At 33.7% G+C, this 14890-nt stretch overlaps 2 protein-coding genes across 7 annotated transcripts in view; one reads left to right on the top strand and one right to left on the bottom strand.

The window, feature by feature from the left end:
• Window positions 1–14890, top strand: part of LOC114883112 — a 231755-nt gene that overhangs the window by 4650 nt on the left and 212215 nt on the right. The window lies entirely within an intron of this gene.
• Window positions 1–14890, bottom strand: part of LOC114883111 (tachykinin-like peptides receptor 99D) — a 57115-nt gene that overhangs the window by 8335 nt on the left and 33890 nt on the right. For all 6 annotated transcript variants that reach the window (XM_046287280.1, XM_029200548.2, XM_046287281.1 and 3 more), the window contains exons 2-4: window positions 12013–14286; window positions 2655–2873; window positions 540–690 (exon numbers count right to left, since the gene is read on the bottom strand). In XM_046287280.1, the coding sequence (XP_046143236.1) occupies window positions 540–690; window positions 2655–2873; window positions 12013–12449 (807 nt within the window). In that variant the 5' untranslated portion in view covers window positions 12450–14286. The remainder of the gene's footprint in view (window positions 1–539; window positions 691–2654; window positions 2874–12012; window positions 14287–14890) is intronic.

Raw genomic sequence — 14890 nt, 5'->3', positions numbered from 1 at the left:
AAAATTATTAGTAATGCACGATAAAACGTCAATAAAGAAATGGTTCATGAATGAAATATCGTTAGGAGGACGTGATTTGAAAGTACATTCCTTGCTTTTCCTCTAGACTGCCCCTTTTATGTGTCACGAATGTCTTATCGTCCTGCGGCAGACATAGTAGAAAAGGGTGTGAAAATTCAACCTCAGACGATGTGAAAATTGTATAAAGTTAGTTAATTGAAATTGGAATCTTATGAAAGATTGTTATTCTAAGGAAACTTTGGTCTTGTGGATCGTATGATGTTATACATATTAATAACTTATTGCAAACTTTAATGATACTTCGTTATATGATATTTCAACAAATTTGATTTATTATTGAAATTTTGTGAAAAGTAATTTGCATTGTTTTTTAATTCTTAATTTTTGATATGTTACAATGAAATTAAAATCAGAGACCGTAGACTTGTAGATGACAATATTTCATGTTGCAATTCATTTTCATTGATAATTGATTGCCAGCTTGATTGAGTATATGAATTTTTAACGAAAATACGTACCCTTCGTTTACTTCGTATACTCTCCAATTGTCCTGCTGTATTTTCACCGATGCTTTGGGATCCCCATAATTCCAATCCGATTCTGGCGTAGGTAAAAGTCATCGATCCAATTGGCAGAAAGTATGTCAGTACCGTAAAAATTACATTGTACCTGAGAATAATCCACATAAAATTTATTAAACAAGATGTTAGAAATATTTAAATGAGTTGATTGTCACAGTGAAAATTGCTGTACATAATATACAGTTAGTATTTTTCTAGTTTGTTTAATTTATTTTCTTAACTTGCCGGTTGTAATCTCTTTACTATTATCCATCTTAATTAGTTTTAACATCAGTTTACGGTGAAAATCAGAACGGAACAAAGGAATAAAACGATTGTTTGCGTATAAACTCAACAACAAAATAACGAGGGTAGAAAAGGTGATTAAAACAATTATTTGTTGAGGGGCGATGCTGTGAGGGATGCAAATTAAGATGAAAAATGCTCAGCTGTTTAATCAAAGCAGAAAAACGAGTAATTACGTAGGTATTACACCTGGTGCACTGTTAAACGTGATTCATTATTCTGCTCGTTAATTGCCATAATGAATGGATGTAAAATGAAACTTTTGTTGGGGGAACAAAATCCTGGAACAGGGTATATGAGTTTATGAATTTTATTTGGTAGAGTTTTGTGGCTAACAAAATGAATATACCCAATTAAAATTGAGGGACATGTAATTACACATTATGATAATTAGCTTTTTGTGTAATTATACTCGAGAATGAATTACTTTTCGAAGAAACCATTTTTAAAAGTAATCGATATTGTATATTTCATAGAAATTTCAATTATAATTCATTGAATTAAATTTCGAATTAAAATTAAATAAAAATTCTAAAGCATATTTACAAAAATTCTTGGTAATAAACTTATATCTGTAGATTCAATTTTTTTTTTTTAAAGTAACGTACATCGTACTCGATAAATTTTCATTAAAAATACATTTAAATGCAGACATTTTGCTGACATTGACGCTGTTTAATGAAACGAGCACTCCTTTTCTTGAAACTGATCAGCGTAATTACAACTAGTAGGTATGCCGAATGAAGCTATTATTAGTTTCCCGACGATTAAAGCGTAATTAAAACTCGATCAACCGGCCAGGTGTCAGTTTGTAAAATTTATCGTTTAATTAACAATGTAACGTTGCATGCAATGTTTGAAACAGAGATTGAACTGAATCAAAGCATTCGAAAATTAAACATTGTATTCAATTTCATAATCATCGTAAGCAATCATAAAAACTGATAATAAATTTCCCATTTCACGGTCTCCCGATTTCATGCGTATCGTATTATGTCCTTTCGTTTATTAAAAGCCGTACAAACGTTGTGCACATTAAAGTAAATCGGTTTTTCAATAAGATCATCGTAATAACTAGAATTTCAGTTCAATGCAATGAAAGTCTTGTACTGTTGGCAGACTATGCGTTTTATGGTAGATACAGTGACCGACAGACACAGTCGTTTATGCACCGTAAACAGAGATAATATCTGTATCTGACAAGTACAAGGATTCCTTTTTATGTTTTTCCAGTAAACGAGATTTTCAAGTCATTTTCTTGCTTGCTTGATCACGGTCGATAGTTCTGTCTTTTAACAGAGTGTTCCTTTTTTACTTTTGACGTTTGTTATGCTTTTACTAATTATTGAATGAATTTTCCATTTCTTCAGGAATATATCAATACTTTGATAATCATAAGGGTCACTAATGGAATTTATTGATAATATAAAGTTATTCAGGTCATCGGTGAATATGGTCTTAACTCTTAATGGAGGTTTGTGGTTCCAAAGACTTTTTCTGAAGTTGGAAATTTTAAAATTGTCTTTAAAATAATTTTCATGTCAATGGGATAATCTTTCTTAGTATCAGGTGCAACTACTTATGGCAAGGATAAAATATTATACTTAACTAAAAAAATTTCCAATAAAATTTGTGAACTATTATATCTCTAATAATTAAAATGATCATTTATCGTATTACATATTGCTAGTTTCACTGTGACAGGCAACGTGTTAAATATTTCGACTACTTCCGAATCAATCAATATGTAAAGTAGTGAAAGCTCACAGGTATTCGCCGTAACTGAGACCATCTTGGTCCTTGTTAGGAAAATCGCCGTAGCAGATTACTCGTACTTCACCGTTTGCGAAGTTCTGCGTGTACGTTGTGTAAAATAACAACATTGGTAACGATAGAATGGCTCCTACAATCCAGATGACGATTGCTACGCATAACGTAGCTCTTCTCCCCATATGAGGCCTCAAAGGATTCATGATCGCCATGTATCTGTAACAAAACGTGTAGAAATTATTTTTCAAAGAAACGATGTTAGAGAACACCAGGTGAAGAAGATTGAAAAATTATCTAGTATCTTAATACGACAGGATTCTAAATGATGACATAATATTGTTATCAGACAATTGCGGGCGAACACTCTGTTTTATTAAAATTTTTCACGCGTCTCGGTTTCCAGTTGGCTATTGCCAAGATGAGGTTTCACACTAGACAGACTTTGTCGTAAATTTTCCAGCTAGTGATCACGTTGCATCGGGGTGATAAATCAGCCTCAAAACACGTCAGCTCTTTTCTTGAATGAGAACACGAGCCAGTGCCACTAGAATTCGGTAGAGTCACTTAGAAAGTTATTAGCCCTTTTTTACGTTTTCAAGAGAATATAACGATGCCAAGTTTTCTTTGAACCTTCGTCTGAAATTAGAAAATTGGTTCATTACAAAAAGAAATCTCGGAAATTTAAAGAGGAAATGGGTTTTCTGCTGATTTTCATTATTGGTCACGAAATGGGTTTTTCATTAAGTGAAGCTCAATGAAATTGAATTTTCCGAACACCATTATCTTCCTTATTAAAAGACGGAGAGATTCATGCACTAACGAGTTCCTTTATTGGTGATAGGTACCATTGTGCGAATAAGAAACTCGTAAGGCGGATATCTATCCCAGTTATGTGTTTGAGTTCTAAGATTAATTTATATTAATATTTCATAGAGGTATTATATAAAATTCATTTTGTTCACAAAATACTACTGAACGAATGTCAACGCAATTTGTTTTTTAAGAAGAAATATGTGTTTAAACTTTGGTTCTCTATTTTGGAGCAATTCTTCATACGTATTGATACGAGTGTGATACTCGAAAAATGAGAATTGCTACAGCTGGGCATAAAGTAAGATGGTTCAGCAATAAAATGGAGCATGTAGCTGTGAAATCTATTTTCTAATATCCAGGTGACCACTCCATTTTGCTGGGACATCGAACGAGAAATCCATGAGACTGAACCCCACCTACGAACGACTTATAAGCTTTTTAAATTTCATCCAATCTCGTTATCGTATTGTTTCGATCTATCGTCGACGTTCTTGAATGTTACCTGAATCGTAAATTTTCTCGTGGAATATAAGAATTGAGCTAAAAGAAAGATTTATAAAAATAAAATTGCAAACACAAGTGGTAATCAATTATTCAGTTTAGTAAGTTATCAATATTGAGATACAAATAACTCATCAAAAATTTTAATTAATAATCCATTATACAAAATTGGAAATTTAAATAATCCTTCAAAGTATTTTTACAATAGTTATGTTAGAATGCCTATATACTTAAATTTTTTTCTACAATTTTAATTGGCACCTATGCATTATTAAATTATGATAATTATCCAAGTTTGTAGAGACCATTATGTTTCTGTCAATATATTCACGCAATGGTTAGGAGTATTTAATTAACATGGATAGCAATGGACAATGTTAACTCCGATAATGCTCATGGACATTCATTAATTGCACAAGATTACTCTAAATCAAAATTAGCTTTGATTCAATGCCACGTCAACCACTATATTGTTCTCAGTATATGATTCCATTTAACATACAGCAATTATAATAGGGATGTAATTACGACTGAATAATGAGAATGTTTAAGGCGAGTAGGGATCGAATCGTTTTTACATAGCAGTAAGAATGTATGTAGGTCACTTGAGAACGTTTATAATGGAGAGCTCGCATTCGTTAAATGTCAGGTTCATTATGAGCTGAATTATGCTTGAAATGCATATGATTTGATATTATTTTAGTTTTCGAAAGGATTTGAATATTTATTTTATAGAAAACAAAAATGTTGCCGCCTGTCGAGTTTTGACATCACAAAGCTCCTCTGCAGATATTTAATGAACAATGAGTTTCATTTTGTTATGCAGATGTAACATATGTGTATCATAGCGTATATAATTTACCTTCAGTTATAGTATAATTACACTTTCTGCATGTTCTGCGTTATATAAATCCTTAATATTGTTATAAAATTAGCTACATGTGGTATTTATCAGTTTACGTTATTTTTGTATTTGTATAATTAATTTTACTGGGACAAATAAAAAGGAGCTTGGGGCTAAATAATTAATTAAAATTTTTCATTTAAAAGACAGAACATTTGCATATTTTATGGCTGAAGATAAAATTAAGTTATATAAACATAAATTTCAAAGTTCAAAGGTATACAAGGTAAAAGTACATTTGCATGAAGTGTTGATTGCTGTGATTCTGAATAATTTATGAATATCGATCAAATTTTTAATGTATATGTAATTTAACTGCGATCATACGAAAGTGTAATAATTCTGTCGGATGCAGAAGGGAACCATTTAAGACGTATGGTCCAACCTCGTTCCTTCTGTCAAGAGCACAACTTCAAGTTTCAAGCAAGTAAAATTAATTAATTACATGCTCCACCTGGGTTAGTAATGCGTCAGTGAAATTATTCAACTACTACTGGCACGTTCAGTATCGAGCAGAGTAGGTTTCCCTAGGAAAAGTGGGGTCACAAAGACTTTTCTAATAATTTGAGAGTTTCTAAGTTGAAACTAGAATCAGAATATCCTCTGTAGATATTAGAACTTAAAGACCAAAACTGAAATTTCATCAATTCTGGCTGGAGCCTTAATTTGTCTAAAGTATACGTAACTAGCTCCACCAGGTCGCAATTAAACTTTAATTTCCACGCAAGTTCCCATTCTAAAGTTTTAGGTTTGATCTCTAGAACCTCGTTTAGGATTGATAGGTCCAAATTGTATAATTTAAATTCTGGCTGGGATTAGATAGTCGACGTTATACATATATTCAACGTAAGTTTTAGTTCACGTATAGTGAAGTTGTTGAATGGAATTGTTACTTTGAACGTAAAATGGTATGCATTGTATCTTGTTTGAGAAAATCTCTGAAGCTTTAATCAGTAGGACAATTTTCTCAAAAGCTTTTGCTCTTTTACTTCGCAGCAAGTATAATCGTGGATTTCATTTCGAATAGCATACATACACCTTTTCCACTGCGTTGCTCTCAATGTACTCGTTAAAAGGAGAAAAATGTTTCTCACACGTCGTGGTAATAAAGTTTTCGAAGAAACTACATATTCGACGGAAGAAAATCTTAATCAAATAAACGTTTGTAAAAAGCGGCTTGCATATCTCATACATACAAATTATGTTCTTCAAAATTTGTCTTACTACCTTTCAAGGAATTTTTCATCATTTATATTTTTTTCATATTAGTTCATTCTATATAATGTTGATTTTAAAATTGCATTTTAAGTTCTCTTTTTCTCTTTTAATGATTTTAATTCCAGGCTACTGATTAATAGCAATATATTACTGTAAAAGAAAGTAATAAGTTACAAAAAATTAATTTTATTTTGTTATTTTATAATAGAACTAAATGATATCCAAGATTTTCTTATCGTTTCTGTCAAATATTTTTGCAAATTAATTAATTCTATTTGCTTTTTGTTCTGTTCATGGTTTCATCAGACAAACCTGATATCGTAACCAACTAACACACGAAACTTTTCGAAATGATAGCTCTTCAGAAGCTGACACTTCATACGGACAGTATCTTGACCTGAAATTTCTGCAAACTTCCTGATGTCTTCTGGATGCAACCGTGTGGGAAAGTGCATATACGTTGCCACTTACGAACTCGATGCATTTCTCGTCCCAGAAACAAAAGACCCGATCAATTCTGCTCAGTTGAATGTTTCCTAAAGTATCACCCTTGATAGAGCTCCCTTGTTCTACTTCCATTTCAATTCTATGTTAATTCGGTCCTAAATGTTTCGTCGACGTTTTCTCTTGAATTTTATATGTAACTCTAGAAGGAAGTACTTCAGACTTTTTCTCAAGCTTATGAATTTTTTGATACTCTTCTTGGCGGAAGAATCTTTTCTCGAAGAACTCCAAACTTAAAATTGATATCGTCTCTCTGCCACATTTTTCTACCCGGTATTAATGGCACAGTTTTCTTGAAACGCTCAAGAAAAGTGCTCGTTTCTCTTTTACTTTTTCTTGCATCATCCGTTCTCGTTTATATTCGCTTAGCGAGATAAAAAGTGTCATACGATTTCTTACCCTGTATCGCTTTAAAATTACACTACTTGAGGTGCATTTAACTATTCAGGTTACAAATTTTTCTTACTTCAACACGACGTTAATTATGTTATACATACATACGATAATTGAGGGTATAACGATAAAACAAGAAGATTGCTTTGTCAGTTACGTAGATTGCTTGCAACAAGAATAATGATTTTAAAAAAGGAAATAATTGCTTACTGTCCCAAAGGAATGTGTTCCATCCAAAAGTTGATTGTTACGAGGGAAAAAAGCAATCAATGCAGGGAACAGCAGTTACTCATCTCTCTGGAGGCTGTTGTTCAGCAACAACTCTCGATATTTACCGTATTGCAACAATAAATTACAAAGAATATTGTTTGAATTTGAAACAATTGAAGCGATTTTGCAATGCAGCACTCTCGGAAAAATTGAGTTTTAAATGGCGAAACAATTGTTTGCTATGTAATAGCTTTTAAATATTTTGTAAATTTTTGTTAATAATATTTTTTCAATTTTATGGATGAAAAATTTGCGCCATCAAAGGAAATATGTTATAATTGTAGTAAACAAATGAAATTTAAAATTAACGAAAGATATTTCATTATAAATTCTTTCTTTAAATGTGCATCTAACGAAGATAAAATTCACAACGATGCTTAACAGCTTTTCTTGTTTCGATTTTACGCTGCACTACTTTATAAAAGAGACGCATGTAAATTCGACAAAGGGGTTTGCCTTTACTTTGTGAAATCGAGTATCTCAAAGATATAATTTGAATAACGGACCGTTGGTAAAGTACAAAGGTAAAATTGCAACTAGTTCATCTGATCTGTTTTAAGCGTATGAAGAAATGAATTGTCTGTACTCTAAGCATAGTACATAATGTTTTAATAAAATTCTGTTTTAAAAATTAAGTTCATAGAAAACATTATCTACATTTTTGAATCAGTCAAGAATAAAAAATTTTTCTCTTGCAAAATTCTACATTTTCCAGAAAGAAAAGCGTCAATTTTAAGTTTCATGTATAAAAGATTTTACTTACGATATATTTTCTGTAATAAAATACATATTATGGTCTTTGTTGACGTTAATTCAAATTATAATTCATATTAACAATGTAATCGAGATTATGGACGTTTTGGTTGGCTAAAGTGGTGCTGAGAATTCGTATAAATCTCTTGAGATTGAAATTTAATGCACGACACTACCATTCTGGTATGTTAGCTGACGAAATGCGGTGAGCTTAAGAGCTGATCTTCCATCCTTCCCCAAAGTGTTTTATCTAGATTTACATTTTAAATAGTTTAATACTATATTCTCTAATCAAATGTGGAGTAAATTCCTCCAAATTGGCTCTTAACTCTTGATATACCTATTCTATTTAAATCTATTTTGTTCACTTAAACATGAAATATTTTAACTGAATCTAGAACAAAAATAAATTCTTCAGGGTTGAAGAATGTCTCTAAATCTTATTGAATAATTAGATAATAGTTCTGATTTATATTTTGATATAAGTTTACTAATTATTATTCGAAGAATTTAAATATTTATTATTTAGTAAACTAAATTCTAGAAATGTAAATTTTATGATTTGATATTTCATTAAAAATTTCAAATGGTTTCAATAAAACTTTTTGAAAAGTAGATTCTATAAAAAGGACTATAAATCTGGAACGATTTCGTCGATCTCTATTTTTCAATTCTACCAAAGTTGGAAGTGCAGAGAAAGTGAAGTCATCAATATCTATCTTCTTTTCACACTTCATCTCCAGCTTTCCATTTCGCCTAAACGACCTAAACGATTATTAAAAATTGATATGATGTGATTGACACTACGTTTCCGACATTTACGCTGATATTGTGATAGATATTCGTATTCGTACTCACAATGAGATTAAGATTCATTCGTTGGCGGTTGTTAGGCATCGGAATGTTTTCTCCGATCGATTGATCGAGCTGCCAACACCGACAGTGGCATCGGAATTTTAATCGGTTTTCCAATTGTCGGGAAATAGCACCGTAGGCATTTTGATTAAAATTCGCGTTGTGGTTTATGTTCACGTTTGAATTTCGATTTACGCACTTCTTCGTAACCCTGTGTTTATTTATGTTCTTGTAACAGGAAGGTAAAAAATTGTTCAAAAAATAGAATTAGACTTTTACGTATTCTAACCATAAGTAAATCCATACATGTTCAACAGTATTTGCTTTTTTGATTTTTTAGTCATAATTAATTCATCAAAGGTAATAATAAGTCGATAAACGATTGATACCAACAACCACGTTTGATATTTTGATTGACAGCGCTTCTGTTAATTATTCAGGTTAAACTTGACACTTTGAATTATATTATGATAGATGATCAATGATTTATCCGCTCCAGTTGAGACACCGTCGGATGTTTTACTTCCGGAAGAATAACTGATATGCACACTGAATATCGTTAATCAATATTTTAGCATTGTATTTTGCATAGTGATCCTGAAGATCGCGTTATAATCTTTCTCAATATTCTGATAAAATTAAAATTAATATTCGGTAATATTATAATAATGCTTTAATTAGCGCCGAAATGGTTATATTATACAAATCTTCCGTTATGATTCTGTTTTGTAAGATACAAAATGAAATTCTTGATATTAAGTTTCAGTTAACTCTTCAATTTATGTTTGCGCGTACTTCCTGTTTGTATTTATCTTATTTAGCGTTTAAACGCGTTCTTGTTTCGCGCATCCTCCAAAGTGTTTGCCGAAGAAGTTTCCTTCGTAATCCCATTTTCTCCTTAATGTCGGTAAACAGCTTCGATTATCTTTGCAGGGAAGTTTATTCAACCATTTTCTTTTGTTACCTTTATTTATTAATTCCGATAATGTTACGTTTATAGATTCACTCGGTCTTTGGTAAAAATATTAACTCGTAATTGTTAATCAATTTTTTACTGCAGTAAAACTAAAAGAGAATAAAAGCTAAGCACTTTTTTTTAAAATCGATGTTTTCAACTAATCAGGATGTTGTTCTCTCTTAAAAATATCAATTAAACTCTAATATCGCTATCCGGATTTAGTTTAATCCAACCGAGACGTTCAAGAGCTTGTCGTTTGTTTCCATTCGAGAATTGAACAGCCTGACAGGCGACAAGGAAAGCATTTCCCGCGAAAGCGTCGAGTGCTCAGCGAATGAAAAATTACTGACAAACGATTCAGCTCGTCAACATCTCCCAAGAGTTCTTGTTATCTCTTTGTCAATGATTTCCTCGTAGCAACGAAAAAATTTGAATGAAACATGAATTATCAGTGACACGAATCATAGCGTACTCAGTCTTGAACAATTTCTGAATTTTAACCCTTTGGTTTATTTTTACAATTCACCCCAGTCGAAGGGTTAACAAACTTTTTAACGATATTGCATTAGTCATTGTAACTTGTCAGTCTTTTTTACTTTATCGCAACTTGATTTGTTCGTGACACAATTGTACAACGAGGGTTGGTATCTGCCACATACCACCATTGGTCTTGTGTGAGCGAAACGCTTGGCTGTACTTTAATGAGCTTCAACGTGCTTCACCTAAGGGTGATCTCCTTTCTGCATCAAGCAAAAAGCCCAGGCAATTATTCAGTTGATCTCTGAACCATTAATGCGACTTGTTGGCTGTGGTGGTACCTCAGCGAGGATCGTTTTCCATCTTCCATGCGGATATGCATTACCGCAGGAACCAATTTCCATTTGTTATCTGATCGCCATGATTTCACCGAGCTTTGGAAACTGGTTTATGTTAGTTACAACTCTCTTTGTCGTTTACTTATCTATTGTCTGTTGAATGGTAGTACATATCTTATTTCTTTTTTATAACACGGAGCACAATAAAAATATTATAATTTAACGTTAGGGAAATGTGATCTATTAGAAAATTTTAAAAAGGCAAATATATAATTTTTCAATAGTCTATTGTCTATTATTAGTATAATATCCATGATACTTAAATACACTGTTTCTTCTTTTTTTTAATTTGATTTATTAATATAGTTTTAAATCAAAGTAAAGTACTTTAAATTAATTTGACTTTTTTCTGGTTTAATAAATTATATTATCGTGTGTCGGACTAGTTATGGGTATTACTACTGTGCCAAGTGAACTCAACAACTTCGACGTTGAAATAAAGTCAATCGAAAAAAGCTGTTGTACATGTACACCATTCGCTAAGAATTATTTTTGTTCCGAAAACAAACTGAAGTCCCAAATTGCGTTCCTTTGTACATTCATCCGAACAGTAGATGCCCAGAAAATAGTCCAGCACGTATGTATACAAACGTCAGTCGGCTGGCCACAGAATAAACTGCAATTTTCTGTTTGAAGTCGTGATTTTCGTCTCTTGTTTTGTGTCCAGCTTGAGCTTTATTTATTTGTCAGAGGGTGGATTGTCAAGATGGCGGACGTTTCCTTTTACGCGTTTCGGGTCGGCTACTTGTCCAGCTTATGGACGCTTGCTATTTCAGATGGTGGTTTCCATTTCACGACTTTCATCCTTCTAATCTTTCCTACTGATTTCACAGAGCGACCGCTTCAGCAGGCGAACGGTTATTAAGTAGAATTTAATCGGCTTTCAACCCGTAAATCTACTTGAAACGTTGCCAAATTCTAAGCCGTAGGTAATCTATAATAGATGGAATTTGTGCAAACTTGGGTTCTACGTTGGTATTCTTGAGAAATAATCCCTAAATAAGATATATTCTATAATTCACTGAACTTCATTTTTATCAAATAATATAAAAAAGAAATGAAAAGTAGCATTGAAATGAAAAAGCATTAGATTAATAAAAAATTTCTATACATTTCCTAAGTATTAAATTAGTTAGATTATAAATTTCTCAATATTTTATTTTATTCCACTCTGTTATGTTTGACATATATTTATACGAGGGATTCCGAAAGATAAGTCAAAATCAAATGGATTGAGGAAATAACGAGGATGATAACACGTTTTCAGAGACATTTCTCCTGACATTATGTGAAAGACATATTGAAGCTTACCTGTCGATAGAAATCGCCATTAAGGTGAAGACGCTGGCACATATAGTGAGCACTGCGATGAATTGGCAGATCTTGCAATAGAGGGTGCCAAAGGGCCAGTGGCTATTCAGCATGTAGATGTAATTGAACGTGACATTCAACGTAGACACCATAGCGTCAGCGATGCTCAAATTCACCAAGAAATAATTGGTTACGGTTCGCATTCGTTTGTGAGCCAACACGATCCAAATCACTATCAGATTGCCACCGGTAGCGACGATGATCATACCGGCGAACAATAACGTCCAGATCATTTGTCTCCACCATGGAAGTATAAACTGATTTCTCTGTTGTAAATCCGTATCAGTCGTGTTGTTGTAATAACCGTAATCGTCCGTCCATAGGGTGATATTCCAAGGATCTGACGTAGAATTAACGAAAACGTCGAGGGCCTGCATTTTACCAATTACTTTCCTTAGAAACTATTACCATTAACAAATACACTTTCTCGATTTTAATTTAACACTTAGACGTGACATTTAGATTCTTAGAGAAATTTTTAAATATTTCGTTCATTTCTTGCAGTTCTTTAACTAGGAATGCTTTTGGAACACACATTATCATTTAATTAATTTAATTTAACGAAACACTTCAGAGATTCGTACCTGCACACTAACACTTAGAATTTAACACACATCTAGTAATTTGAAAACGTCTTTCATTTTTGTTTAATGAGTTCTCTAGAACATTTGATCGGTTACGTGTAGACATAATAAAATTGATGATGCCTGCTGCCACAGCATTTCTGTTCGCGGATAACTGACAAGACTGAGTCACCGGTGATGCTCACTTCCACTTCCGTTTCATGCACGGACGCCTCTAACAGGCTTCCGTTGGATCGACTACTCAGGCGTTGACCCACTGGATCAATCCGTATTGTTTGCATTGGTCACCTTCCAAAATTGAATCCAATCTTTGTTCAACATTAGTACACCAGATACAATAATTTCAATTCTTCCCATGGATTACCATTTTACCGTTTTGATTTATTTCCAGCATTTGAAGTGTCTATTCATTAATCAATTTAGCTTCTCCAGGATCGGTTTCTAATTCCAATGGATAATTATTTTGAATTTTAATTCTAAAGAGACACTTCATTCTTTTGTCACACATAAAAATTCTCTAATCTGCCAGAGCTTTCCTATCGCGTTTTTCCTTAATGAAAATGGCATCTTCCCGGTGTATCCTCCGTTTTTACGATTCCGAGTTCCACGGGTAGTTACCCCAGAAACTTTCAGCCGGTATTGTTAAAGAAATCCTCGGAATTCTCGGCGAACTACGCTCGACTTTCTTTCCCAGCCTCGATCGACAGGCATCCCGACTGTACGCGAAGGTTTACCTTATTCCGGCGGGGTTTTTTTCATTTGTCTCGAGCACGAAGTTGTATAGAATTCCGCGAGGAAGTTGGATCAGGTGAGAAGCTTTGTTGCAAACGGGCAATCTTTTTACACTCTTCAGCCTCGTTTCCTGTTTCGTTAGCACGTTGATCCTCATTTCCTTCGCAGTATAATTCTATCCGTGCAGAGTTTCAAAGTATATCTTGCTAAGAATAATAATCCCGTCGGCGCGTTGTTTTCCGAGTGATCGAGGAAGAAGAAATCTCTTCTGAAGTGACTGTTCTTGTCACGATAGATCCTGGCGAGGTTCGTTTGAATTTTTCGAATCTTCCATCGTCCGAAGAATTCTTCTGGTTCGACGGATCTTCTTTTAGATCGAAAAGAGAGCACCTGGAGAATTCGAGAGCGTGTCGTGTTCTCAAAAAGATCACCAGCTCGAAACGAAAGTTCCTTTGACGTTCCTCGCGTATATTCGCGTTCCTCCTCGAATTACGAGCGATTTCAGAGATTGTTCGGTATCGTGCTCGCGTGCAAGCATCTCTGCGAGGAAAATAAAGCTCAGACGATTGGTTTCCGCGGGAATTCGTTGCGCATGGAATTCGAAGGAAGGTTGTGTTAACGGCGCGATGGGAATGGTCGGTTCACGGGAGATATCACCGCGCCGCCGTTATGTCCGGGGACTGGCAGAAAATTATTTTCAGATATTCGCCGTCGGGAACGAGGACAAGAATGCTTCTGTTCGCCGTTTCCCTGATGCTTCCGACAATCTTCATTGGAATCGACGTCCCAGAATCGCGCTATCTGTTTCCTTTCGTCTGGCCGAACCACGCTCCCAGAACGTTTCGTCACGTTTGCAATTTCTTCGTGAACGGTGCTCGGCACCCGGAAACAGCCAACTCTGAAACATAAATTACAAAGGGAAAAGTCATGTTTTTTCATTTATAGTACGATTTTTATTGCTGCGAAAAGAAAGTCCGGAAAGCAATTTTATTTCTAAGAAATTTCAAAATTGTTAGGTTGATTATATATGAGAGATGGTAGTTGTATCTTGAATTAATAGGAATGTGATAAAGGCACATATTTATCAGTAGTTAGAGTCATGACAGTATCAGATGCTACTGGAGGACGTTAAATGAACAGTGAACCACTGTACTCGTCCACCGTGTGTTCATCTTGATGCGACATGTTCGATCCACAAACTTGGCCCCGTTCCTTGCGTTACATACCAATGTGGATAACTCGTGTGACGAGATCAATTATTCAGGCACTTAGCTAGATGGTTCCCAGGAACTTGCATAATTTCAGTATACCCAAAGGCAAATCTTGCCTTTGTTTCAACCCGTTGTTCGGAGAGAAATATGTGCTAACGTCTGTTGTACAGTCAAATAAATGAGTGAATTTTGGAAGTAATATACAGTCATTTTCATAAAACCTTAAGGTTTAAATTGTGATATTTTTATGTTATTAAATCATATTAGACTTTATACGTTTCCAAAAGCTTA

The sequence above is a fragment of the Osmia bicornis genome, chromosome 9, assembly GCF_907164935.1.
Source record: "Osmia bicornis bicornis chromosome 9, iOsmBic2.1, whole genome shotgun sequence".
Taxonomy (NCBI): domain Eukaryota; kingdom Metazoa; phylum Arthropoda; class Insecta; order Hymenoptera; family Megachilidae; genus Osmia; species Osmia bicornis.
This window is presented reverse-complemented; position numbering and strand designations above follow the sequence as displayed.